Source organism: Maylandia zebra, linkage group LG6 (genome assembly GCF_041146795.1).
Source record: "Maylandia zebra isolate NMK-2024a linkage group LG6, Mzebra_GT3a, whole genome shotgun sequence".
Classification (NCBI taxonomy): domain Eukaryota; kingdom Metazoa; phylum Chordata; class Actinopteri; order Cichliformes; family Cichlidae; genus Maylandia; species Maylandia zebra.
This window is the reverse complement of record NC_135172.1, coordinates 42,030,774-42,058,122: the sequence shown is the minus strand read 5'-3', so window position 1 is coordinate 42,058,122 and position 27,349 is coordinate 42,030,774. Positions and strand designations below refer to the sequence as shown.

At 44.6% G+C, this 27,349-nt stretch overlaps 3 protein-coding genes and 3 non-coding genes across 7 annotated transcripts in view; 5 read left to right on the top strand and 1 right to left on the bottom strand.

Annotated features, from left to right (window-relative positions):
• The window catches only part of LOC101478894 (E3 ubiquitin-protein ligase DTX4), a 39,453-nt gene extending 20,639 nt beyond the window's left edge, over positions 1–18,814 (top strand). For both annotated transcript variants that reach the window (XM_004538703.3, XM_004538704.5), the window contains exons 3-12: positions 2,956–3,170; positions 3,259–4,130; positions 14,491–14,552; positions 15,131–15,292; positions 15,406–15,467; positions 15,556–15,722; positions 15,805–15,958; positions 16,053–16,142; positions 16,832–16,930; positions 17,021–18,814. In XM_004538703.3, the coding sequence (XP_004538760.1) occupies positions 2,956–3,170; positions 3,259–4,130; positions 14,491–14,552; positions 15,131–15,292; positions 15,406–15,467; positions 15,556–15,722; positions 15,805–15,958; positions 16,053–16,142; positions 16,832–16,930; positions 17,021–17,152 (2,015 nt within the window). In that variant the 3' untranslated portion in view covers positions 17,153–18,814. The remainder of the gene's footprint in view (positions 1–2,955; positions 3,171–3,258; positions 4,131–14,490; positions 14,553–15,130; positions 15,293–15,405; positions 15,468–15,555; positions 15,723–15,804; positions 15,959–16,052; positions 16,143–16,831; positions 16,931–17,020) is intronic.
• On the top strand, positions 12,618–12,705 carry trnay-gua (transfer RNA tyrosine (anticodon GUA)). The gene is given in 2 exon segments: positions 12,618–12,654; positions 12,670–12,705. It is a non-coding gene; the product is annotated as a tRNA-Tyr (tRNA).
• Positions 18,815–20,436: 1,622 nt separating the features above from the next.
• trnay-gua (transfer RNA tyrosine (anticodon GUA)) lies at positions 20,437–20,524 on the top strand. Its single transcript is given in 2 exon segments — positions 20,437–20,473; positions 20,489–20,524. It is a non-coding gene; the product is annotated as a tRNA-Tyr (tRNA).
• Positions 20,525–20,708: 184 nt separating this feature from the next.
• trnae-cuc (transfer RNA glutamic acid (anticodon CUC)) lies at positions 20,709–20,780 on the bottom strand. The gene has a single exon. It is a non-coding gene; the product is annotated as a tRNA-Glu (tRNA).
• Positions 20,781–21,590: 810 nt separating this feature from the next.
• Positions 21,591–22,700, top strand: LOC111501267 (small integral membrane protein 26). The gene is made up of 2 exons (XM_023154434.3): positions 21,591–21,814; positions 22,326–22,700. The coding sequence occupies exons 1-2, from the start codon at positions 21,691–21,693 to the stop codon at positions 22,496–22,498; spliced, it is 297 nt and encodes a 98-aa protein (XP_023010202.1). The 5' UTR covers positions 21,591–21,690; the 3' UTR covers positions 22,499–22,700.
• Positions 22,701–24,112: 1,412 nt separating this feature from the next.
• LOC101479651 (E3 ubiquitin-protein ligase TRIM21) lies at positions 24,113–26,971 on the top strand. The gene is made up of 2 exons (XM_004538705.3): positions 24,113–24,258; positions 25,066–26,971. Exon 2 carries the CDS (start codon positions 25,075–25,077, stop codon positions 26,377–26,379), a length of 1,305 nt encoding a protein of 434 aa, XP_004538762.1. The 5' UTR covers positions 24,113–24,258; positions 25,066–25,074; the 3' UTR covers positions 26,380–26,971.
• Positions 26,972–27,349: the final 378 nt, after the last annotated feature.

Here is a 27,349-nt window from a genome sequence, read left to right as displayed (position 1 = left end):
TTAAGTAATAATCGCTGTAAATGCGTAATTAAGATTATGTTTTCTATGAACAACATTGGATATGAAGATGCTCCCAGATCGGACGAGACTCGGACGTCAGGAAACATTAGGGCCGCAGTGCAAAAAAGGCCTCATGTGACTTTCGCAGTTATCTGGAAATGAGCTGTCAAGGCCGTGTGATATGCAGGAAAAGATCGGTATGCACTCGGAAACCTTTCAGATGTTGATACTGTGTTCAGAAACAAAGGGCAGCTCGTCTTCTCTGTGATAAGACCTTGGCCTGCTGAGTGGGAGTCCAGCACAGATTAAGCTGTAACTACACACAAAGTACACAGATGCAGTACAGCGAATCCTTTTCCCACAATGCCTCCTCCTCCTGCTTTCGTGTACAGAGTGTGGTGTTCTGTGTAGGTATGCACTAATCCAGTATTTTGATCAGAGATCAGATTTGAATCAGCGATCTGGTTTGAGCATCAGTGACAACGAGCCAATCTGTTCAGAACAGCCCTGATCTGTCCTGTGTTTACTTTGAGTGCATTAGCGGCGGGGGATCTAATGGCGGTAGCTATGTCTGTACTTGCTAAAGGGTTCGTATTATATGTGTTTTTGGTGTTTTCTGGGTTTGACGCAGCTCTAACCACAAATGAACAGCTGCTTGAGCGTTTTGCAGGTTCTTCTCACCAGAAAACACCAACAAGTCGTGACTGAACTTTAAATTCTCGCTCTCATCTTGGTCGGGGTCATACCTCACATTAAGACCTTTTTGGATCTCTCTGCCTCTAAATTTAGGAAATGTCTGGCCAGATTTCACATTTTGCTGTCACGGTGGGCGAACATCACGAAGGACAGACAGACAGCGGTGAGGGTCGGCCTCAGTCTGCCGTTTGTCTCAGGCTGAATGAACTTGTTCTCTCTGCAGTTCGAAAGAGAGAAATTACGTTTCTCATGGTAATCAGCAGGTCAAGTGCTCCCTGCTGTGCTGTCCATTCAACAGAGTGTGAAGGAGGAGGAGGAGGAGGGGAAGCACCGTTTCTCCTCTCTCCCACACACTGACGATGTTCTTGTGAACTCCTGCACATCTCCAGGCACAAAGCAGAGTTTGATATCTCAGTTCGATCATTCGCCCTGTCTCTGTTTCTTCACCTCCTTTGGTGTTTTTTTAGGTTTGTGTGCTTATGCCACTCTGCCAGTATAACCTCTTTATAACAGCCTCTCACACATATGCCCTCCTGCTCTTGCCCTGGCTTTGACTGAATAGCCCGTTCCCCTGGAGACGGTGGTAGTTTCTGGTTGGTTGGCTTAGGGAGCCTCCTGCCATCCCTCGGCCCCACGGGGAGACAGAGAAACACTGTTCTGAGTATTTCTTGTGGTATTTAAAAAAATCTTTTGACTGTTTAGCAGACTGTCAGCGCTGTGTTAGACTGAAAGTGAAAACGCAGCAATACGAGCATGTGATTGTCAGAAGAGGACTCTCCCGTCCCCTTTGTGGAGCTGTTGTGGTGGAAACTCATCGAAGTATTTTAATGAAAATCATGCATGCAGCTCGAGAGGCTGCATCATGGAGCCATCAGTTGTTGCCCTTTTCAGTTCCTCTCAGCGTCTCTGCTCTTTCTGCAGGCATGCTGCCTATTAATGGGAAATTAGATTATTATTCACTTAGGGGTGGCCGATCAGGCCACAAGATCATATCTCTCGGGGTGGAATCGGGATACATCTAAATCAATCCTCCCCACAGATTTAGTTCAGCTCATGTGATCAGACTCGAGGCAAATCTCTCTGCTTTCTCTTTTCACTTTTTTTCATATCTTTATTGGAGTTTTCATGACTTTCTTTGTTGGGTTTTGGGTCTGCTGTGCTGTTCTGTTTACAACAACAGTTACTCCTCCGAGATGTGCAGAGTCTCCTAAGTGTTTTACAACCATCTGTGCTGACCGTTAGTTCGTGTGAGGTTGAAAAGTTAGGGCAGTTCATTAAAATTAAGATTTTCTACGATGTAAATACCTTCAGATTTCTAACTCAGGCAAATATGAAATATGTTAAAGCGTGATTATTTATTGCCAGTGGTTGTTGAGATTGACTAAATCATATAATTGTGTTTGTGTTACTTGTGTTAGAAACTCCGCCCCTATTAGTCGCCCACCATGAAACACCCGCACAGGAGCAGCACGGCCAGAAGTGAAGCAAAGTAAATCTAAGACAAGTGACCGGCTCTGTTGGCTTTGAGGGTTTTGGTTTTTTTAATTTTTGCAAAGACATTTATAAAAATCTAATATTTCATATGAACTTAGTAACCTCATCCATTTATTTTTCTCTCACGTATCCGAGCCTTTCTCACCCACAGACACGTTTTTGTTTTCTGTCTTTTTACATTTACGAGCTTGCATACATGTTCTCATTCATTTCAATTGACCTCCTAAATGTGATGTTAATTGACGAGGTGAGGTTCAACATGCCACCCACGCCCATTACCAGTCATGACTCACCTGTCAGTGGAGCCAGAATCCAGGAAAAGGTCACCAACATGTAGCCACACACCTGATATTTAGACTGTAGTATTGATATTTTAACCTTTGCCTCCCTCACCCAGACCACCATACTCCAGTTCTTCTGGTGGGTCACCAAGGTTTTCCTGCTCCAGCTGAGAGACATTATTAATCCAGTGTCTGTCCTGGTCTGCCCTCACTCGGACATGCCTCGCCTAGGAGGCCTGAGATCTGTGATCTCATAATTCCTCTAGCTTTGTTTTGCTTTTGGTTGCTTCTTTACTCACAAGTGATCATCACAGCAGGTAGCACAGATTTGACCCTCCTGATCCAAAGGGATTTGCATCTCCTGGATCGAACAGAGGTTCTTATGTGGACATTTAAACTCTGCATCTCTGCGTGGCATCTTTACTTAGCTGTCCTCAGGACAAAGAGGCTGAAATTGACCCAGAGTTTTGTTTGTGTCTTTTAGGAACCATCCGTCCGGTACGGAGGAGTTTTTATGATCCAGCCTCGGGCCCGGGTCAAGGTTGGCAGTGGGAGTGGGAAAACGACGCAGGCACATGGACGCCGTATGACATGGAGGTGGCCATCGCCATCGAGAGCGCCCACAGTCGTCAGCAGCCCTGCCTCGACCTGACGCCGCTCGGCTTCTGCTACCTCATTGATTTTCAGAACATGACGCAGGTTTGTTCATGTGCACCCTGAACCTTTCTTGCAGGATGCGATCTTTATTTCTTTATTTCTGAAAATTCATTTTTCTGTCTTCCTGCAGGTGAACAGACAGAGCCAGAGGTGTCGGAGGATCCAGCGGCGTGCTGACATGGCTTACCCCATAGTGTCCGGTCCGCTCCCTGTACCTAAAGGAGGAGGTGTAGGCGCGAGCGGAGGCCTGACTGGGGCCTTGCTGGGCGTTGGGGTGTCAGGAGCCAGCATGGGGGTCGGAAGCTCTGTCTACCCTAATGGAGGATTGCCAGCCACAGCATTAGGCCAGCCTTGTTCTTGCCAGCAGTGCATGCTGGTCCTCAGTGTGAAGGCCAATACAGGAGGAGGAATACAGACTCTGGGAAGACGATCTTTAACCATGCAGCGACCCAAGAACTCAGCGCCACCCCCCTCTAAATCACTAAGTCCATCGAAATCAGCCACCCTGGGACGGGGACAGCAGCAGAACGCCAACTCCAGCTACTATCAGACGCTGCCGCACGGCCTCGCCATCTCCAAGAACACCGCCTCCCAGAGGGTGAACGCCCAGCTCTTCGCTCAGTCTCTCGCCGCCCTCACCGCTGGCACCTCCTCCATGAGGATCTCCGTGTCTTCCAGCAGGCCGCCTCCGCCGTCGCTCCCGCCACCTCAGCCCCCCACATCCAACCCGAACCCTCCGTCCGTTCCACCCAAGCATTCCTCATCTTCAGCCAGCGACTCGGTGCCAACCGCCACTCTGATCACCCCTGCCAGCAGCGTAACCACGCCTCCTTCTCCTGTGCCAACTCCATCACCGGTGGTGATGAAGCCGCAGCGGTCAGCATCATCCGCAGCGACAGTGTGCCACGCGCCTTTACCACAGCGATCAAGCTTAGCCGGCCTGAGCAGACCGGCGTTGCAGAGGATTGCCATGGCTCAGTCCAGAGCGCTCATAGCTTCAGGGTGAGTGAACGAAACACACGCAGACGGTTTGTTTTGAACTTTAGCATTTTGTTTGTGTGGAGCCAGAAGTGACCAAAATTGTACAAGAGGGTGGAACATCAAATCATGGCTCTAGTATCCAGGTGAAGAGTTAAAATCACCCATCGTACAGCTGATGAAGGAAGAAACTATCCAAAGACACCAACATGTGTTTTGGAGCAGGTGGGCAGACTGCAGCAAACTAAAACAGGGACAAAGAGTTTGTTTGTGTGCACCACATTCATAGAGCTGAGAGGCATTTAGCATGTGAAGGTCGTCTTTATTTCATTTGAATACACAACAGAAGGCTGATTTGGCGTTATATTATAATCTTCTGACTCTCATGCACCCTTATTTCTGTCCAAGTGACCTTTAAACCTGCTGTTAAGTGTTATTAGGATGGCTTTGTTGTCTGAAAATACTTTTTCTGGTAGGTCTGTATTTTTAAAATGGCCAACAATCACCTTCAGCCAGTTTCAGAAGTTTTGCAGCCTTAATTGTAGCAGCATTTCCTCTTATTTATAATAGTTTTCATCATTCAACAAAAATCTGTATTGCTTTTGGCCTTGTGGTGAACTGCAGTTTTCCCCTTTGGCTGTAGCTCAAGTAGACAGTTACATGAAAACCAGCTATAGGAAATAATCTCAAACAAAAAAAAGAGGCTTTAAAAATGTGCAGGATGTTTTCTGAACATGTGTGGATAGAGGAAAAGGGATAAAAACGCTGTGCAGTCCTACTTAAAGAGAGAAACCTGCTGTGAACATGTTTATTTGTGCTATAAAGTTGGACTTTTTAACAGTCTGTGGGGAGGAACTGCAGCTTTTCAAGCTGAACCACTAAAATTAGCAGCAGTAAGCATAGCTTAGCTCCCTAAAACTGCTCTTTCCTGCTGTTTCTCAAGTCAAATTTGGGCTACAGTTGGTCTGTTCGTCTCAGCAGACTGGCTCAGCATCTCTTTTATTCGATGTTAACTGCATGTAGTTACACAGGATCAGTATGTGTTTACATTTTAAACAAAGTCTGTCTGTATCTCATACTCGTGAATTTCCCACATTGCGCAGTCTTAATGCAGTCAAATATGTACAGACTTGCACAATGAAGTGCTCTCGTTGACAGTTTGCACTCTTGCATGTTCAAACATGCACTAACGTTGTTACAGATATGCACGCCTGAGTAAGAGCTGCTAAATATTTACACACACACACACTCTGTTTGTAATGAGTCGTGTGAGACTCTGAGTGGCTCTTTTCAGAGGTGGGATTCAGAGCTGTCTCTCTGTTAATAGTTTAGTTTCAGTATCTTAGATTTGTTTGCTCAAAACGGCCTAACTATTTTTCCCTCCTAGCAGTGGCTGACTTATAAACAGGCAGCGGTGAAAAAGAATGAGATTTGCTGTCTGGGACGTGCCTGGTGGCTTTCTTAGAAGTCTGAAAATCATATTTTTGATGGGGTTAAAGCTACAGATACTATTTAGTTTGGATTCTAGTAAAAACATATACAATGTCGAAGATTGATGTAGCTTCCAGATCTGTAAAGTGACAGAGGTGCCTTAACTCTGCATTCCTTTGAAAGGCCACCAGGGGGCGATCCCTGCGGTCACAGAAAGACTTCAGTCCTGTAGAAGTCTGTGGGAAACCGGGCCTCATCTTCCTCCCTTTGTGACCTCAGTAGACACTTTCCTGATGTTTTCTGGCCTCAGGTGTTAGTATCAGGTCATACTGAATTAAACACAAAGATCATTTCGTAAATGATGGTCCTTATCAAGTAGCGTTTACACAGGAGGCAATTTCCTCATCACATATCGCTTTGTTGCTGGCGGTGATTCCAGGTAACCTAGGTAACCCTATACTTGATTTACTATAGTGTCATATGTCAGTTAACAGAATCATCTGCTGTCATTGGTTGGCATTTTCATGGCTCACCTTCAAATAGAGAAATGTTTAATGCAGGACCCGCCCACTACATGTCACTAACTGGTTATTACGCCTGTCGTTGCTGCATGTTGTTGACTTTCCATGGTCTCTGCTGCTGGTCACACCCTGTATGGATGCCCTTTTGGAGTCTGGAATGTGTGTGCGGTTTCATATGCAGTTTTCAAAACACCCTTCATAACGAGACTTGGCTAACGCTTTGGGGTCTGTGGTAAAACATGAGTAAAATCTATATTTCCACACTAGAAATAGTCGTGTAGAATACTCGTTTATCTTATTTGAATATCCAATAAATGTTGCGCTGATGGTGCATGCAAGATCACGGTTTCAGAAAATGTAATAAAGAAGTATAATTAGAGTTTTAGACCCAACAGTAAAATAAAATACAAATAAACCAACCAGCCTCACCAAATGAATTCTGGGGTCCTTGAAATTTGAGATTTAAACCTGTTAATAGTAATGGCGGATAAATATAAACAGATAAATGCTGATAAAAAGTAAAATCAAGACCAGACTGGAGATCCAAAAGGTTAACCTGACCTTGGAACTGTTTACTTGCATTCCTGTAAACTGTGTGTCCGAGTCAAATAAATAAAATTCAGCCGAGCGTTGTGCATGTCGTCCATCTGTGAGGCGGCATCTGGAGAGCAGAGGAGAGGACGGACGAGGGAGCGTGGAGGCCGTGGGTCAGCGGCCAAAAACAAATAAATAAATAAATACGTAACAGCTTCATGGTCGCCGAAAAGGTCTGAGCACAGAGGAAACGAATCAAACGCAGCAAAGACAATCCAGAAAGCCTTGTTTACACTGACGCTCAAACTGCTGCTGGATTCATTCTGAGGCTCTTTTTTCTCTGAGAGAGAAAACTGAGTGTTCACACAGCTGAAGGTCAGTCATTTTAAGCAAGAGAGCCAATGAAGACGCATTTAAAGCTCAAAGACGTCACGGTGATATTTTCTCATGCATTGACTAACTACAAGAAAAGCCAGCAAGTGCTGACCGTTAACTTCAGACAAATTCCTCCTTTTTCATTCTCCTGAACTTCAGACTGCCACGGCTCAGTTTCCTTTTGGTTTTCATGATTTCATTTTGATCTTCTGATGCTTTACCGACTGTACTTGATTCACCTTTGCTTTACATATTCACTTATGTTCAGCTGTTGGGCCTGAAAAAAGAACATGGTAAATAAGTCTGTTTTAAATCTCGTAACCTTGTGTTAAACTTAATTACCAAACCATCATTTAAGATTACAGAAAAAGAAACGAAAGAAAAAACCTGATGTTATAACCAATCCCAGAAGGTTTATCCCGCCTACAGAACTATCTGATTGGTTTTATGGCACAAGTAAAAGCCAATTAGCCGATTATGGTGAGTTAAGGCAGCGTCAGCAGTATCGGCTACCTGTAGCTTCAGGATGTGAAAAGTGATGCCGACATGGGAGCGACTTACACTTGCACTATTTCACCCTGCAGGGGGCGACTGTTGAGCATACTACTCATTAAATAAATAAAATGCTCAAATGTGGCGGATATTTAATAAATCACGATCATGTTTGAGTCAAAAGGACATGCAGAGGGCTGACTGAGTCCACCTCCAGTAGTTGCAGAAGCAGCATTTTTGGGAAATGTGTTGCTCTTTCACCCACGTAGACTGATTTCAGTCAGTTTACAGTTACAATCAGTCTTCAGTACTGCAGCAGAGAAAAACTAAACCACAACTTTCCATGGTCTCACTCAGCAGTGACTAAAGCTTGAAACCAGTAGTTGTGTCACTCCTTTCTCAGGAAAAAGCCTTCCCCTGCACAGGAAGTGGTGCGTTTTCAGATCAACAAACAGGAATCTTACAGACTTTAAAACTGAAATCAGGCTCAGACAGTTTGAGATGTAGATTTTGATTTCTTCTCCTCCCCCCATCCGTCTCCTCCCTCCTTGCCTGTCCCGTCTCGGTGGTCGGGGGCCCCTTGGACCCTCATTGTTGGTCTCCACAGTAACCTTTGTTGGATTATCCAAGCCTGGACTGCATTAGCAGCACAATACCGAGCCTCTGCTGGGTTTCACTTCTTCTCCTCCTTCCCCCTCTCTCTCATCTCAGCTCTATTCCCTTTCCTCATATATGAATACCTTTCTCTTCATTGCAAGGAGCTGCTTTTGCTCTGCTTTTTGAGCTATTTTAAGCCTGACTTTACTTTTTTCACACTGGGTGGAGATGGTGGAATAACCCCCGGTATAGCTGCTGAAGAAGCTGAAGCTTCATATTCAGTCATTCTAGGTGGAGGAGAGGCAGACAGTGTTTGCTTATAACCCCCCAAATGACAGTGATCAAGGGTGTGTGTGTGTGTGTGTGTGTGTGTGTGTGTGTGTGTGTGTGTGTGTGTGTGTGTGTGTGTGTGTGTGTGTGTGGACAGCCTCTGTCTCAGACAGCGACTGAGACAAGGAGGGGAGGGGAGTCCATGACAAAGAAACGAGTCAGCAAACTGTCAAAAGATTGATCACACAGTGCTGCAAGAAATCAGGCCAACCAAACACACACACACACACAGGCGCTCCGCTGCCCGGCTGTGAAGGCATTTAACACACACACAGTAAAAGTAAATATTGACGGACCTAACAGGAGCTGCAGTGCAGAATGTCTTATCTCTCTCTCCAGAGGGGGATTGTGGGAAAACAGGACAAAGGGAGTGATTGAGTTGGGGGGGGCTGCACAGACTCAGCATACTGAGGAAAAATGAAGCCAAAGTCGGGGGTGAGACAAGGACGGGGACAAAGGGGCGACACCTGTTTAGCTCACCAACAGGTTGCAGTTTTTAGCTTGAGCGGCCTGTAGGGGGAGCTGTAAGCACAGACAGGCTGAGATCAGTCTCATCTGGTGCTTTTCACACACTCACACAAATGATAGAGGTTTTTATTTGGTCATTATCTGCAGGTTTGGGGGGGGTTGAAAATAACAACAAACCCAACCATAAAAAAAAGCAAATTATCGATTAAAAAAAAGTCCTAAAGATGAACAAATTCCAAGATAAACACAAAACAAAAACAGACATGAAGTGGGGAAAAATAACGACGGAGCAACATGGAGAGAACAGGATGGTGTGACTGTGCACACGCCGCGCCCTGAGTGAGGTTTGTGACCTCACGGTGATGTGACGGTGACCAGGCTCCAGTCATCGGTGTCGTGTTTCACCGTGTCCATTAAACTGCGGTCAGATTAACCATAAATTATTCATCACCAATCAGAAACACTCGGTTATGTTATTTTATATGAATTACAATGTATCCGTTTCTTTCTAAAACTAGAAAAGTAATATTGTTCCTGGACAATTAAAAAGATTTCTTTTCTTATTAGTTTACTATATTTCTCATAGGTTTTCTCATAAATTTGCGATTTCTTGCTAATAAATTTGTTTTTTTCCTTATTATTGTTTTTCTTTTATCCCTTATTTTTCCAGCATTTTTTCTCACACATTTAGAAATGTCTTGTATTAAATTTACAATTTTCTTCTTGTAAATTGGCAATTTTTTCTTTTCTAATTTGATTTTTTTCTCTTAAATTAATATTGAAACATGGTACCAGGAACAAAAGTCTGCTCACATTTGCCTTAATCAATCTTTCAGCTGCAGGAGAAAGTTGAACCTCGAGGAGTGACGAGTGAGCCGAGACAGCCAGACCAAACATGTCTGCGTTATACATTTACACCAATTACAGAGTTAAACTCGGGGCAGCTCCGACAGCCTCTTTAGAACATTCACATAACTTCATCATGAATATTTCTGAACCTCTGATCGAGCCTGCCATTATTCATTCAGCACATGCCCCTCCTTCTCCCAGCATGCATTTAAAATGTCGCACAACCCGTCCAGCACTTTCTGTCACATCAATTTTTTTTAAAGCAGAGGAAGCCTGCTCGGGTGTGTGTGTCTGTAAGTGAGTGTGTTATTGTCTGCTGTCTAAATCAGTCCAGCTGATGACCATCTGGGCCCGAGGGGAGCGGGAGGAGCAGCGGCGGAGGGATGGAGGGATGGGGGTGAAACAAAGCCGAGGGAGGGTGTGATCTGGTGGGAAGCAGGCAGAGGGGAGGAGGGCGGTTTGAGGTCGTGGGGGGTCAAGAGACTCGTCTCATTCATCCCCTTTCCCCCCCAGGCGCACACTCGGTTTTTTCTTTTTGAAAAGTCTCTTTCTTTGCTGCTCGTATTTCCATCGGCGCTCACGGGCTTCCTGCGTCTGCCCGATTACTTCCTCCTCTCCCAGGAGAGTGGACTTAGATGGAGATGAAGATAATATTAGTTCTGTTTTTATTCATAATTATGATGTACCTGTTGTTGGGCTGATACCAACACAGAGATGTGATGAGCTCTTCAACACGCAGCATTTTAGAGAGTTTTCCAGGACACACAGCTCTCTGAGTACCCTCCTAAGTACAGAGGTGTCTGCAGAAAGAAGAGAGATTTTCCTTTGAATTACAGTTCAGTGAAATTCCCTTTAAGGAAGAAGTGTGACCCTTCAAGATAAAGCTGAGATTTTTCCTTCAGGAGATGCAGTGTGGAATAAAGGCAGTCAGCACATCAGTGGGGCAGCTGGAAAGTGTGTTAAGTTGAAGTCCACGAGGCTTATCCTCCTGCTAACACAGCAGCTTATTAAATATTAATAGATCCCGTGAGAAGCAACCAGCGATTAGCGCCCGCGTGTGTGTGTGTGTGTGAGATTCCTGCCGTCGTTGTCACTCGCCGACTTGATCCGGTGCAGATCCAACATGGTGTCGGTGTTTCCCCTCTGTCATCAGCGAGCGCGCTGCTACTCGCGTGTTGTCATAAATAAATCTTTAAGAGCTTAAACGACTTTGAGTGCACATGACAGCAGAGCGCTCATTTGACACGCTGAGCTCGTTAACGCAGATGGAAATATGACGAGATTACGACGTGATAGTCGTCCTGCTGCACACAGCAGTTGGATTATTGTTAAAATAGACCTTTCATGTGAACTGATGTGATTCAGTTGTTGGTCCTCAAAATGCACTGATGGATTCTGCTGGAGGAGGATGAGGGATGGGCATTGCGAGGATTTATCAGTACCAGTATAACTCGACACTGATTCTTCTTGTATATTGAAATAACGTAACTGAATAAAATGGATCGGATGTCTGATCCAGCTCATTGCATCACCATTGATTATGCTGTCCACGTTCTTATGAGACACTGGGAAGTTCACCGGTGATATTTTACTCATCTCAGCCTCATAATCAGCAGGTGTGACACATTTTTGCACGCTGAACACCACCACACTCTGCACTGGATAAATCCAGCCTGTGAAAATATGATCCTGCGTGTAAAAATGGCTGTAATTCTTACACAGTAAATGCAAGACTTTTGTTAAACTCTTTGAGTTAAAGCTCAAGTTTGGACTTTGAACACATCTTGATTGTTTAATTTAAAATCTTCTGTGTTGATTTTCTTTGTTGGCATTTTGTCCAAAAGTTTATGGGCTGTCAGAGCTGACGGCTGCTGCCTCGGGCTGTAATGATGTGTACAGGGATGTGGGTGCACTACGTGCCTCATACCGCCTTAAATAAGTTAATACATGAAGTGAGTGGAGGGCTGACTGCACGCTAAGCAGGATTGATCCGTTTATCGTTAAGGCAAAGAGTCTGTTTGTGTCAGTGCGTTATCCTGCTTTAAAAAACAACAGCCGTCTGTTTTAAGCTTGAGAAAGTTAAACCTGTCCTAAAGCTTTTTAAAAACCAAATCAAAGTCTCGGGGATTTTCCTTTGGGCACCAAATTATTCATATGCGGGGAAAACGATAAATCTCATCTGGTAATTCTTACAAAACAAAATTTCTTTGTATCAAAATCAGTAGAAAAAAATTAAAACTTGAGCTGTTTGAGTGAATATTGGTATCATTTTAAAAAACGGTGACTCTGTAATACTTTAATCAACAACAGATTAGAACAGAATCGTCACAGTCGGGTTTTCATTCATCCATTTTTATTCCCGTGCTTCTATTTCAAACTAAATGTGGTTTGTAGGAATTAAAATTTGTTGTGTGGAAACACTGAAAAATCAAAGCGTGTGTCTAATAAATCTGCTCCTCTCCGTCTGTTTAAAAACACAGAAACTGTATGTCCCGCTAGGCGAAGCGGATCCACGTGTTTGTGGTAGGAGAAATAACACGACTGCACACAAGCAGCTTCGGTCATCGTGTGTGAGAGCTGAAGGCAGAAAGTGTGTTCAGTGTTGTGTTATTCGTGTTTGGAGGTTCTTGGTATTCGAGTGCGTATGTTTACTCTTCTTCTCCTCACACCTTCTGTTTATCTGCTTATAAGCGTGAACAAACACCTCTCACACACTTCCTGATGCACACAGATAGCAGTGAGTCACTCGCTCGTGCGTGGTCATGCGTCGCTGAGTGAGGTAGGTGAAAGCTGCTTAGTGGCCTGTTAAAGCTTAACCAGCAACAGGAAACAGCAGATCATCGCTGCCGTCTCTCAGGCCTGTCGCACGTTCCCTGTTTGCATTTGTGTCGTGGCAGGGGGAGCCGAGCCAGCCCCTTCGATAGCTCAGTTGGTAGAGCGGAGGACTGTAGAGGCTGATCACAGTGATCCTTAGGTCGCTGGTTCGAATCCGGCTCGAAGGAGGTGCTCTGTTTTCTCTCCTGTAGAGGACAGAGCTGGGACACAACACTGGATTTTGAGTGTTTGCTCAGTGTGTGTAAAACATGGAAGTCACTACCGGTTTGTTATTCTGCGTTCCAGATACCTCAGAACTCGGATGTCAGAAGCACGTTCAAGGAAAAGTGTTATTTAGAGAGTCAAAAATATACAACAGTGAGAGTACAGAATAAAGCTTACTGTTCAGTGCTGCCATCGTGGAGCATCTGCTCCAACTGTCTGAGTTGCTCCGCCAAAAACTTAAGGAACGCATCGTTAAGCCCAGTCTATCAGCTGTGTGGTCATCAAGCTGGAAAAACAGAAGAAAGACAGATGATGGATGGCTTAAAATGAAACGCAACTAATGAAAGCGACATAAAAAATGACGTTATTCTTTATTTTACTCGTCTTTTATGTCATCAGAAGAGTGAAAGAAGTCAGTGTGGTAGAACGTGACCTAAGCAGCTGAAGAATGGCAGGAGACAGAAGCTGTCCATTTATTCACCATTTTATGACCAAACAATATTTACAAAAAAATAAATAAGAAACTCAACTCCATAGCTAACTCAGTTCGAATAAACATAACTGAAGTTAAATCAGGTCAAACTGCACACAGCTACACTGACCTGGTCATCCCCCCAAACACCTGCTTTCATCTGCTTAAATAGTCCACTCAGCCCTGGACTAATCCATTAGGTATGTAAGGCAAACATTTCTATACTCAAACCTGTACAGCTACTCTTTCCAAGCAATCAAACTCTGCAGTGTGTAGTCGATACATATTACAACAAATCCATTTCTCTATAAACACTCTGAAATCAGCTTTATCAAATAACACTCGGTCTCTTCTTGTGACCTTGTGACCCCTTCCTGATTAACCAGGAAGCTATAAATACAGGAAGTGAAAGTACATTTCCTCCTTTTGCTCCTGGAACAGAGGTGGGTAAGGTGAGTTCAAACTAAACCGTTTAACAGTTGAAATAAACAACCTGTTAACTTACCAAACTTGTCAGATTTAAACCAGGATGTTATGTTACATAATCTGTAAAAGTGCAAAACATAAACAAACCCGGGATAGTACATGTTTGCCTATTACAGAGTAGAAATGAGAGTTACAGATTTCAAAATGGGCTGTGGTCGTTTTAAATCTGGTGATTGAATGTTAAAACAAGCTTGTTGAGCGATCTGCAGGGTGTAAATATCAGAATAATAAAAGTAACAGTCTGTTAACATAATAAGACTTCCTGGACAGTCTGTTGTAAGATGTAGTATTTTCAGTTTTCACCTGACCTGAGGCTTCAGTGTGAAACAAAAACAGAAAAAACATTGATTATTAGAAAGAAATTCACTGGTGTGAGTCAGTCAGTGTGTGTCTCTGCAAGGTGGTGATGACGATGGGCTTCGTGACGAGGCAGGTAATCCCAGCAAGCAGCTGTGTGACGTCCATCTCTTTGAGCTCAGTGAGCAGATGGAAACTCCGAGGATTAGCTCTCATAAACACACACACACACCCGGCAGTCCTGCACACACTCCTCCAAACAAAACGGTGCACAGAGGAAGAAGACGCGTACGTGACACATCGAGGAGATAAAAATAACGAGTGAATTTCTTCTTTATTTGGTTCCATTTCTGTCTCTCTGCGCGTTTACCTGTGTGAAAATGACAGTCATCAGTTTTTCTTAGTGAGTATTGAGGTTTAGTGTGTGATCTGAGCGCCTGTGAGGAAGCGTGGAAACACATCGGGCTAAATGGTTTGTCTTCTTCTCCTGCAGCGTGCCCACCGTCCCGGTGAAGAACCTCAACGGATCCAGTCCTGTTCACCCTGCACTGGCCGGTAAGAATTATCCAAGACATTTAAATATCTCAATACAGCTACACGAGGGAAACCAAATAACTGGCCGTTTATTGCAATATAAACGGGATCCACGACTTTGAACAGTCTGCTGTTACCAGTAACATCATTAGCACATAAGTAGGTCAGGATCTGATGGCAGGTGTCCTTCTGTACAGTCTGCCGGTCACCTTTTCATAATTCCTGTGCTCCACCACCAGATTTTTCCATGGCTGACTATCTAATTTTTATAAATATTTGAGTATATCTCTTCCTCCCCTCACCCCAACCGGTCGCAGCAGATGGCCCCGCCCCTCCCTGAGCCTGGTTCTTCCTGTTAAAAGGAAGTTTTTCCTTCCCACTGTGCTTGCTCATAGGGGGGTCATATGATTGTTGGGTTTTTCTGTGTATGTAATGTTGCAGGGTCTACCTTACAATCTAAATGCACCTTGAGGCGACTGTTGTTGTGATTTGGCGCTGTATAAATAAAATTGAATTGAATATAAACAACTTTAGCGTTAGTAAGAATGCAGAAACCACAGCGCTCTTCTCACAGACTGTTTCTTTCGGTTGTGTTTCAGGGATCACGGGAATCCTGATGAGTGCTGCCGCTCTGCCCGTGTGTTTGACCAGGCCTCCGAAGCTCGTGCTTCACCCTCCGCCTGTTAGCAAGAGCGACGTCAAGCCGGTGCCCGGCTTCGGCCACTGCTGCAGGAAGACCACCAAGAAACAGGCTCGCAAAGGTACGCGTGGTGATCTCTCCATTTTGACCTCTCAGCTTTCACAGTTGTAGAGATGTTGAACCATCAGCCGCAGGTTTCATCCCGTCGTCTCCCGTCCTTCTCTCTGTACGCAGGTAAAACTCCAGAGGAGGTGGTGAAGAAGTACCTGCAAAAAGTAAAAAGTCCACCAGAGGAGGTGAGACCTCAGTTTTTTATCATGAAATTCCATACCACGTGCAGAGATAAAGGGGAATGAGCCTTTCCTCTGTCTGAATATTTCCCAGGACTGCACCATCTGCATGGAGCCACTGGGGGGCCCGTCTGGATACAAGGGTCCAGGGGTGGGGCCTGTGTCCAGGGCGGAGTCAGTTGGACGGCTGGCACAGTGCGGGCACCAGTACCACTTCCAGTGTCTGGTGGCCATGTATAATAACGGCAACAAGGACGGCAGGTTAGAACCAGACCACGCTCCTCATCCTCTCAGGTTTTAGGAAAGTCCTTCGTTTAATGGATCTGCTTCCTCCTCTCTTCAGTCTCCAGTGTCCCACCTGTAAAACCATCTACGGCGTGAAGACTGGAAACCAGCCGGCAGGGAAGATGGAATACCATGTCATCCCACACTCTTTACCGGGCCACCCCGACTGCAAAACCATACGCATCATCTACAACATCCCACCAGGCATTCAGGTACCTCCAACACTTCAAACACCTGGACCAGCGGCCCTGTTTGGCCCTCACAGGTGGCGTTTGACACCCTCTAACGTTGCTCCTCTCCTTTCAGGGACCAGAGCACCCGAATCCAGGGAAGCCCTTCACTGCCAGAGGCTTTCCCCGACACTGCTACCTCCCAGACAGCGAGAAAGGACGCAAGGTAACCACCAACAGACGTCCATTCGTCCCGCTGTCAGATTTGTTTAGTGTTAGATGGTTTCGGTTTGGGTCGCCCAGTTTTGGAGATGTCTGCTGTAGAGATGGACACCTCACTTCAGTATAATTAAGCTCAAAGTAGAATGGGAGGCGGAGACTTCTGCTACCAGGCTCCTCTCCCGAGGTACCACCTCTGTCTGGGTGACCCCTTTGTTGTCCTGCTAAATGCTCAAGCTGATGGGGGACTTCCCATGATGCACTGGGCATTTCAATTGGTTAGTTTATGGCCTGGTAAATGGCCTGCATTTGTATAGCGCTTTCTAGTCCATAGGACCCCAAAGCGCTTTACACTACATTCAGTCATTCACCCATTCACACACACATTCATACACTGGCGATAGCAAGCTACATTGTAGCCACAGCTGCCCTGGGGCGCACTGACAGAGGCGAGGCTGCCGGACACTGGCGCCACCGGGCCCTCTGACCACCACCAGTGGTGGTGGTCAGAGGGTTTAGTCCGTTACTTCCTCCCCACTTTACCAAGGTCTTGTCACTGTGGGGGCTATCTTATTGGTTTTCTCTCTCTGATACCTCACAGTGTACAGTGCCTATAACCAGTCTGCAGTCAGCGGGGAAAATATGGATGTTTGATTTTAGGCTGGGCTGAATCTCTAATTTTTTTTCGCCTCTCAGGTACTCAGACTGCTCCTGGTAGCGTGGGACCGCAGGTTGATCTTCTCAGTGGGTACTTCAAGCACTACAGGAGAGTCGGACACCGTCATCTGGAACGAGGTAACTTCAGACCTAAGAGTGAATCGGATTGGTTGTTAGTTTGTGATGTAAAGACTGACACGTTCTCCCGTCGCTTCCCTTCATTTTAAGGTCCATCATAAGACGGAGTTCGGCTCCAACCTGACGGGCCACGGCTTCCCCGACCCCGGACACCTCGACAACGTCCTGGAAGAGCTGCGAGCTCAGGGCATCACGGAGGACGACGCACTGATGGAGAAGTGAGAGGGCAACGCGAGAGGAGGAGACGGAGGGTGGAAGGGAAGAGGAGGCGGCTGAACCATGAAAATAATAGGAGGAGGAGGAGGAGACAGAATCTCTCTGCCAGCAGTTAGCAGGGGGCGCAGGGCGATTTGGGGTAACGGGGGATGCTGAATTTGTTTAGTCACATCAACCGCAGTGAGTGGAAGTTTGAAGAAGCAGCAGCAGCTCTAGAAAAGCCAGAGTGACGAGGAGGAAGAGGTGGATTTAGGTACTAAACGACAGCGGTCAGAGTGAATCCGTACTAATAATAAAAATAAGTTTACTTTACTGGGAAAGAGTCAAAAAAGAAGGAAAAAAAGTTAGAGCAGTTCAATAAAAACTGGGAGAGGAAGGACAAAGAGAGGAAGACTACGGAGCAGCTTGGGGCTGTAAGGACAGAGGGAGGAGGGGCAGCAGGAAGAACGAGGGATGGTGCACGGACGTAGCGTAGGATAGGAGTAGAGTAACACTAACTTTTCGGAGAGGAGGAGAGGCTGAGTGCTGCCTTTGTTCAAACCACCTGCTCGCCTGCGGTTGAAGTGCAGTGCTGCGGCGCCCCCTGGCGGATTTTCTTTTGAACTACATGTCAGTCTGCAGGCTGAGTTATCCACTTTATTTCCTCATTGTTACTATAGTCCTCCTCATTTAGTTATTCCATATTTTACCTCTTAACCTGATGGTTTTACACGAGCTCAGCTCTGTGTGATCATGTGTGTGTGAAATGACTAAAGACCAAACCGACCCCCGCTCACCTGCTGGGCGCCTTCGGAGTCTTACTATCGAGCCACTGTGGTACGAGTTAACCTTAGACACAGGTACCATTTTCTTTATTTCATTCTTTTGTTCCTGACAGATCAGAGTTTCACTGGATGCAGTTTTTCTCTCTATGAAGCGTTTCATTAGAGCTGTGATGAACGTCTCGGGTAGCGGTTAAAGAGGAGGGAGACACGAGCGTGAGGATGGGATCAGATTGGGCAGGAGGTCTGAAGGTCAGGAGATCTGCTGAGTGACAAAAAAGGGCTGTTGCACGCTTTTTTTAAAAGCAAAACAATAAAAACAATATCAAATTTATGGTGTTGTAGGGCTTCGTTATCTCTGGGCTTTGGCCAGCAGTGACCTCCTTCTCACACTAGACCTGTTTGCAGCTGAGCATGAAGCAGACAGATGAGAATTAGTACCTTCAAAAACAGGCTAATCTGAGGGTGAAGGTTAATCTGTAGATCTGCCGGTCAAACGTTCCTGTGGCCCTGAGATGCAGGTAGGGACCGAAGGGATAAGATTGAGGACACAAGGAGCAGAAATGAAACTCCTCCACAAACGTATCTGAGGAGCTCATCATGCAGAAGGAGCTCAGCTGAGGTGTTTTAGGCAGGTCCACAAAGGAAGAGGCCCTGGACACGCTCGAGAGATTATGCCTCTGAGCTGGTTCTAACGCTGTGGTGTTGGAGGAGGCTGCTGATAGAAAACAGATGGAATCTCCTCATCTCTGAAACATCTGCATTTATAGAGTCTCCAGTCGAATCTGATTAAAAACTGCTTCAAAGGTTTGACCACTTAAAAGCTTTTTAGCCCACAAACATTAAACATTATAAACATCTCTGGCTCCTCCCATGAGAACAGAAACCACACTAGGTCTTCATCTTTGCTGCGCCCGCCCACCACCACACAGCTCAAACTGACTTCTGATTGGCTCTTTGGGGGGGGGGTTCAAATGCTGTGAGATGGGCCGGAATAAATGGCATTCTGGGGAACTGTAGAAAAACATTGCAAATTTCATGGTTTAAAATTTTCTTCTTCTTCGGGAAATGTTCTCAATAGCTGTCAAATAAACAGCTAGTGAAATGATTCCTGAGTATTAGGGCCGTCACAGCACCACTATCCAGTTTAGGGCAGCCTCCTGAAAACATCACCGTCATCCGACACGACCACCGGCTTCTTCTACGCCCATGGACGTTTGTGCTGGCCTTTAGCCACACCCACACTGTTATCGTTTGAAAACCAATCGTAAATCCTTAACGGACCAATCAGCACACATTAGCACCAGGATTGATTCATTTGAGTACATCTCTTCCTAGGATTCATTTAAGAAAGCGTGCTCCCACCCTGTCTCTCCACTTGTCTCCACGACTGAAAACATTTTGCCCAGTCTCTGAGTTGGGTCTCTAAATGACCTCTTATCTCGACGTCTGTGTACTGTGTATGCCACAAACATTCTCCCGTTTTAAGCTTTTATTTTGGTGAATACGACAATGGTACTTCCTTCACTTCTTTATTACATTTTTTTTAATGGTATTTAGGTACACCTTTGCTTTTTAATAGCATATTTCTTGACACTATTATAGATTAAATTGCCTTTTCATTCTTTTGTACATTTATGTTGTATTGAATATGCTCCTTTTTTTTTTGTTTTGATTTTTTTTATGTCATAATGTGTTTACAAAGACAGTATTATTAAATATAATGTCTTTTTTCCTCCCCCCCTGTCAGTGTAAAGAAGCTGATTTGCATCATCTTTTCTTTTGGAAAAGGAATTTGATGGTAGACTTTTATCTGAGTGTGACATGTAATGAATTTGAATAGAGAGTCAGACACCTTGTACACTTGCTGTTCTGTGAGGTTTCTACATATCAGCTGTCCTGCTGCTGTTCTGCAGACATTTGAAGGTTTCACAGCAGATATTTGTAGATGGGATCGTCCAGCCTTCGTTCAGCAGCAAATAAAATATCTGAAAATGTTATTAAAAAAATCACAACTTCCTCTTATGTTGATGCAGTTTCAGCTCTTTGGCTCAAACACTGCACAGCGACTGAGGAGAATGCTGATTTTGTATGATCAATTAGGTCTTAAATTGTCTTTTTATTAATAAAAGAATGCTTTGAAACAAACAAAGTTTCATTTCTGTTTGTCTTGTCTGGCTCATCCGGATCCGGACCTGAAGTGTGCACTGTCTGAGGCCGTTTGAACACTTTGAAATGTAGGTTTTTCTTTTTATCCATGAAGGTGGGAGGTTTGATGCTGGGTGTTAGTATGGGATAGGGAGAAAGGGACGGGAGAGCGTCACAGACATGACAAGGAAAGTGTAAGTATTTCCAGAGTAACTGCTGGAGTGTGAATGATTACTACAAGAGAAAAATAAAGAAAGACTGAAACTTCATTATTGTGTTGGTCAGATCTTTAGTGGCTGCAATGAGGGACGTAAACTAGAAAAACAGATCCCAGTGCGTGTTTTGATCAAAACAGCTGTGACGCTGCTCGGTCCACATCCCCCTTCGATAGCTCAGTTGGTAGAGCGGAGGACTGTAGAGGCTGATCACAGTGATCCTTAGGTCGCTGGTTCGAATCCGGCTCGAAGGAGAGATTTCTTTTCACAAAAACTTTGGCCAAGATCTCTGTGTTTATAACGCGGACTTACTAAATGAAACGCGATTATTTTTGCACGTAACAGTTTTGGCGTATACCTCACGTGACCTAACAGGTGTGTCCACGTGAAATTGAATCGCTTGCGTAAAACATGAATTATGCTCAAACAAAACATGTGTTCCCTGACCGGGAATCGAACCCGGGCCGCGGCGGTGAGAGCGCCGAATCCTAACCACTAGACCACCAGGGAGTGATACACAACAACCCTGTGTATGACGATGAAAAGTCTGTAAAGGTGATCTCAGCCAATGATATAATTTGTTGTTCTTTAGCCTGGTTCTGCTAACATTTCTTCCTGTTAAAAGGGAGTTCTTCCTTGCCACTGTCACCAAAGTGCCTGTTCATGGAGGTTCATATGATTTTTCAGGGTTTTCTTCATTTTCTTCGTATCATTGTAGGATTTTTACCTCACAATATAAAACACCTTGAGGCAACTGTTGTTGTGATTCTTACCTTACCAGCTGTAAGTAAAATTGAATTGAATTGAAGAACTAAACAAAAAAACAAACAAAACAAATTAAAGTGAAATAATTATATAATTCCGTAATTAAGCTATAACATACATTTTCAAGATGTTTTTTTTCATCCTCTGTTATGTCCATACTCTTCTTCTTCATCAACCAGATCTCAGGACTTGAGATGAAACCGAGTGGTGTGTCCACTGGGGGACAATGAGTTAAATAGGAGAATTACCAGACCAGCTTCTTTTAAGGTCTGCTTAAGTCCATCCATTCTGCAGTTTGTGTGAAGGCCTGTTCTCCCAGTGCCAGTGTAAAACTGATTTGATTTGAACAGAGCTTAAATATGTTTTTCAACCCCGTCAGTTTCGTGGGGATATCCTGCACTTATAAAGTTACACATGCTGAAAAATGGTGTGAGTCTATGAACTGTGAGCGATTTTATCTCGGAACCCTGTGACATAAATAATCAACAATTTCTAGATTTTAATGATAAAATTAAAAAAATAATGGAAAAAAAACACGCGACCGGTTATTTTTTAGTACTTCCGGGGTGACTGTCATGGCGGCGCCCATAACGCTCTAGCGAAAGGAATCTAAACACGTTCATGAAATAATAAAGCGCTGTGGAGCGAAGCAGCCATGAAGTTCAAAGATCTGCTGAAGTGGAACGCCAGAGTATCCGCCGTGTACGCGATTGGTATTTGGACCATGGTCGGCTCGTACGCTTACCTGAAATACACAGGTCGCTGCGAGGTCGCGCCAGGTGAGCGACGTGAACTGTGAAATTCACACATGCGCAAACAATATTCTCAAACTGAAGTACGCCGAATTATTTAACAGCCTCTTTTTGATGAGTGTCATCGGGTATGCTGACAGATGTTACTCATTTAATGTGAAGAAACTGAAGAAATATTAAAATGAGATGAATCTAAGAGGAGCTCTGAGACGTGCCCCTTTCTTCCTGCAAATGCATGCAATAAGTTACACTGGAGGCTGCGTATCCAGCTTACATACACTGGATACGCAGCTTACATCACGTTCTGCTGGTTGGTGAGAGAGGAAGGAACCACAAACAGGACAAAACAGAGGTTACTGACCTGCAGCTGTGGCGTATAAAGAAACAGATTCTCTCTCTAGTCTGAAATAACAAATTTCATTTACTTTCAATATCAGCTGATCCAGTTTGTTTGCACAGTGCTACCCTTTATTGCTGACACATATATTCATAGAAGTAACTGATAATGAATGTTTATGATTGCCCTCCTCTTACTCAGTGAAAAAAGAAGAAGTGGAAGAGCCGCAGGATCCAAACCAGGAGGTCTACAAGACGGCACACACCAAAACTGTCATCACCTATAAGAAAGACTTTGTCCCGTACACCACAAGGATCTATAATCTCATCTCATCCTTCAGCAGCGATCGAGGGGCTGGAGACGACAACAAATGAACCTCTCCAGTTAATATTTATGTATTTCTGTGAGGACATTATAATGTTTTTGTTTTTTAAGGAAACTCCAGCTGCGTGTCCACCTGTCCTGCTCTGATGGCCTCAGCCAGCTTTTAGTATCAAACTGTAAGCAGTATTCAGTACTGTTCTGTAATTCAGATGCTCGTGGTGTGTAAATAAACCCTCAAAATGCAGAAATCTGTTTCAGTAGAAAGATTAAAGGTTCATCTGTGATTCATGTTATAGGTTGGAACAGGATTTGGGGCCTAGTGATGTTTAATCCTGGATTTTCAGTGTGACAGAGGTCGTTTACTTTTTACCTTATGTTTGATGAGTGATGTCAACAGTTGTGAAGTCACCACCAGCTGACCAGTCAGTTCTCTGGAAAATAAAACCACGACTCCAAGAAGATCCTTCAGACCACAGAGCTCAGATTATAATAAGATGTAAAGTTTTTCAACAGCATTTAAAGTCTTGGTCTTTCCATGATAAGCATCAATAAGAAATACGCACTGGAGCCTTGGTCTACACCACAGGCCAGCAAGACAGTTTTCGGCCACCTGGGATACCGAGTGGCTGAAAACAAAGAGGGAAGAGAAACTCCACAGATGCACGTGAAATGTGACTGAACTGTTTAGTGAGCAGGTTATGTTGTTCTCACTGTTTATTAAGATGAATGAAGTCTGTCTAAAGCAGTAATGTTGATTTTGAATCAATACAAGCCATCTGTTTTAAGGCCGCCTTCATGAGAGCTGAAGGCAGATCTGCCACTTCTCTTACCTGCTGGTGTCACTGGTATCTGCTGTACATGAGGCTGGGAGTGCAGGTGGAGGTGAAACGAGTCACCAGCTGTCCAGGAAAACATAGACGAGTCAAGGACTGAAGATACAAGACACAGCAGTATTTGCATCTGATTGATCAGCTTTATGGGAGAAGGAGAAGATCCAGAAAGTGACTGGTGACATTTAAACTGTTATAAATGATTTGTTGGTCTATAATCTATCAGATACATCTGTCATGAATGGCATCAAGCTATTTGGGGCCAGAAAGTACATTCCTATCAAAAGATGGACATGGCGATCTGTTTTTGGCAAAGTGAATTCTTATATCCTTTATTTATACAGGAAGAAGTGTCATAGACGTTAGATCTGCCCAAGAGGGAAGCAGAAATTGGGACAAACATAACATCACAGTAATATAAAGATATTTTAAGCGTCCAAAAGGGAACTCTATTGATTACAATGAATGTACAATAAGACAATAAGTCCTGCGAGCTACAGGTCATTTCTTTATTCTGTTTATAACACCGTAATAAATCATGATAACTACAGTCTATTTGCCAATGTTAGCAAGGGTATGAGGCGTAAAAATAAACATCGAAAACTGCTTTTTGGCGCAACACTGGAGAGGAGGACACCTGGTGGTAGATCCGAGGGCTCCACAGGTGAGGTGGAGTTAAAGTCACTGCCCTCTGTGAGCTGTTCCTGGGCTGCAGGTCAAGAGGAGTAAAGACCATCTGCCTCTATACGTTTTTTTATTTAGCCGACACACCCGCTGGTCTGTACACGTCATTTCCTCAAGCTGTTTACCCTCTCAGGTGTGGGTGGAGCTAAACAGCTCACACAGGAAGTGTGTCCAGTCCACTCAAACACTGATGCGCTTTCGGTTTGCGGCATCTGTGCAGCTGATCGAAGACGGCTTTGTTTGTGTCTGCAAACAAATATTAATCGGATTTCTTCGGGAGTTTCCGCCCAGCTTTGGTGAGTCGAGCTGAAAACTCTTAACGCAAACATGAAAATTCAGTTTAGGAAGTTTCAGGGGAGAAGGGGATGTTTGGTGAAAGGTTCCAGGTGTTTGCGCTTCTGTTCTGAGGCTCTGCGTGCAAAGCGCCACGTGATTCACGCATCAGTAAACGGCTTTGTGATCTTAAACAGGAGCGTTTTAAAAGTTTCATTTCAGCCTGTTTGTTTTGGCTCCCTCCCCTTTGGCCAACCTCCAGAAATACTTTGTCCCCTCCATGAGCGCACGGATAAACTACGCGATCAAATATTTAAAACTTTATACCCCCGAAAACAAAGGCTTCTCTGGGGAATCTAAAACAATGCGATGTTTTCAGTTTTGGTTTATGTGTGGAAAGTACTAAAAAAAAAAATGGAAACCTTAGAATCAGTTTCTGAGTCACGTGTCTGATGCTCTATGTTGTTTACATGCTAAAGTAGAAAAAACACCGATTTTGTCCTGTTGTTAACAGACTATTTTTAAAATGTGTTAATATTGAACCCACAAATGCATCAAAGGTGGACGAATAGCAAACCTGAACAACACCTGGCAGAAACTAAGGTAAAACAGTCCACCGTGGAATTTATCCATGACTTAAACTTATAATGGTGAAACAGCGCTGAGATGCTAATGTTGCACAGGTCAGGGAACAAACAGAGCAGAGACGGAAGAAAAGAAATTACAGCAGAACTCAACAGAGAGTTGAGGACAATACAAGAGCTCTGCTTCAGCTCACAGGACGTGTTATTCTGCACTGGGTAACCAGCGTCTTTCCTTTCTGTTCTCAGTGTCCAAACATGGCTGCTGCCGCCTGTCTGCTGACTGAAGATCAGTTTCTGTGCGCCATCTGTCTGGATGTGTTCACCGATCCGGTCAGCACGCCGTGTGGACACAACTTCTGCAAAAACTGCATCACTGAACCCGTTGACGCCGACGTCCCGTTCCAGTGTCCCACCTGCATGAAGATGTTCTACCCAAAGCCCGAGCTGCAGGTCAACACTCTGATCTCTGAGATGGTTGATACCTTCAGACGGGCAGAGCAACGGCCAGCCAGACAGGAAGAAGTTCTCCCTGGGTTAGGCTTAAAACCACTGCCGCTGCTTCTCTGTGTGGTGTTTCTTTCATTACTTTTGGACTGCATGAAATTCAATCATCCTTTGGAAGAAATGAGTAAAGGAAAGAAAGGGGTGAAGATGGAGGCTGAAATCCAGCAGACGATCGAGGAGATGCGACTGAAGATTGAGGAGCTCAAACGCTCAGTGGAGCTCGGTAAAGAGGACGCAGACAGAGAGATGACAGATGGTGCTCGGGTCTTTGCTGCTCTGAAAGAGTATGTCGAGAAAGGTGAGGCCAAGCTCACGGAGGCCATCAGAGAGAAGCAGAGACAAACAGAGCTGCAGGCTGAAGGCTTCATCAGAAAGATGGAGCAGGACATCCGTGAGCTGAAGAAGAGGAAGACGGAGGTGGAGCTGCTCTCTGTGCTTCAGCTGGAGGAAACTGCAGAGATGAAGGAGAAACTACCCAAGATGCTCGCCATGGCCAAGCTGAGGAGGGCCCAGAGCTACGCAGTGGACGTGACACTCGATCCAGACACAGCAAATGCTTACCTCTTCCTGTCTGATGATGAGAAACAAGTACATGATACCTATAGGGAGAAAGCTCTTCCCTACAACTCAGAGAGATTTTTTTACAGTGCTGCTGTTTTAGGAAAACAGAGTTTCTCTTCAGGCAGATTTTATTTTGAGGTTCAGGTTGAAGGAAAGGGCGAGTGGACTTTGGGAGTGGCCAGAGAGTCGATCAACAGGAGGGAAGACATCACACCGAGACCTGCAGCCGGTTTCTGGACTGTAGGCCTGAGTAATGGAAATAAATACAAAGCTGGCCCTGATGTCGCTCTCTCTCTGCAGTCTGCTCCTAAGAAGGTGGGGGTGTTTGTGGATTATGAGGATGGCCTGGTCTCCTTTTATGACGTTGATACTGCAGCTCTGATCTACTCCTTTACTGGCTGCTCCTTCACTGAGAAACTCTACCCATACTTCAGTCCTGGACTGGAAAATGATGGTTGGAACTCTGCACCTCTGATCATCACCCCCGTCAATTAAAGAGGGCTCATTGTGCTTTCCTGTCTTTACTTTCATCAACAACAGGCGATTCTGATATTCACCTTCAATTGACAGACTTTGGCTATTTATACTAAACCTCACCAGCAAGATCCCAGGACCTCCATCACTCAGACTTGGAGGTGCTGACGCTCGTAGTGCCACGTTCATGTTGAAAGTCACCCTCCTCACCTCGACTACACACTTGATTAGCACAAACACAATCTGAGACAAGGCATGACCCTGCCTGAGTCCAGATCAACCAGGGCCATGCCTTGGTCCAGGATCTTCCAATAACATGATGATGTGATTGCTATTAGAATTCCCAGCAGTCATGTGCCCACTGAGCTTCACCAGCTCAACATCACCACTGGGTCCACCAGCACTGGATGAAAGGATGAATTTAGTACATTTACTCTAGTACTTCACTGAAGTAAAGTTTTAATGTACTTGTACTTTCTTTGAGTAATCCTCTGTATTTTGGGTGAAAATACTGTATTTTGTCCTCTGTGTGTGTAACCAGACCCTAACTGACTAAATGTCGGACAAGGTGTGTGTTTGTGTGTATTTTCCAACTTTCTTGCCACAATAAACAAAAAAGAAAAAGAAGTTTGACTTTGTGGTCTTTCATCATGGTCCCCTCATCGTGTAGTCATCTCTGTTTGGGTTACTGTCAGAAATCAGTGTTAGGTCATTAGCATCCACGTGTCAAAAACACTGGTATTTCTGGGGGTAAAACTTTAAAATGTTGTAAACTAAACTTCATCAATTTATTTTAAAGTTTTTATTTGGGGTTTTAAAACCTGCTCATGTATTCTGCTGTATTATTATTGATAAATCAAAACGGCAGCATAAGAAGGAATTAAAATAATATCCAACTGCAACATTAAGTTAATCCCATACAGCTGATCCAATAAAGGAATTCTTTACTTTAGGCCCTTTAAGACTTTAAAACTTTTGTTCTGGCTCTTAC

Excerpts from the sequence above, each read along its gene's own strand:
- LOC111501267 (XM_023154434.3), top strand. The coding sequence starts at position 21,691 with ATGAAGTTCAAAGATCTGCTGAAGTGGAACGCCAGAGTATCCGCCGTG. Across the intron at positions 21,815-22,325 it reads TCGCTGCGAGGTCGCGCCAG|TGAAAAAAGAAGAAGTGGAA; the intron begins GTGAGCGACGTG and ends CCTCTTACTCAG.
- LOC101479651 (XM_004538705.3), top strand. The coding sequence starts at position 25,075 with ATGGCTGCTGCCGCCTGTCTGCTGACTGAAGATCAGTTTCTGTGCGCC.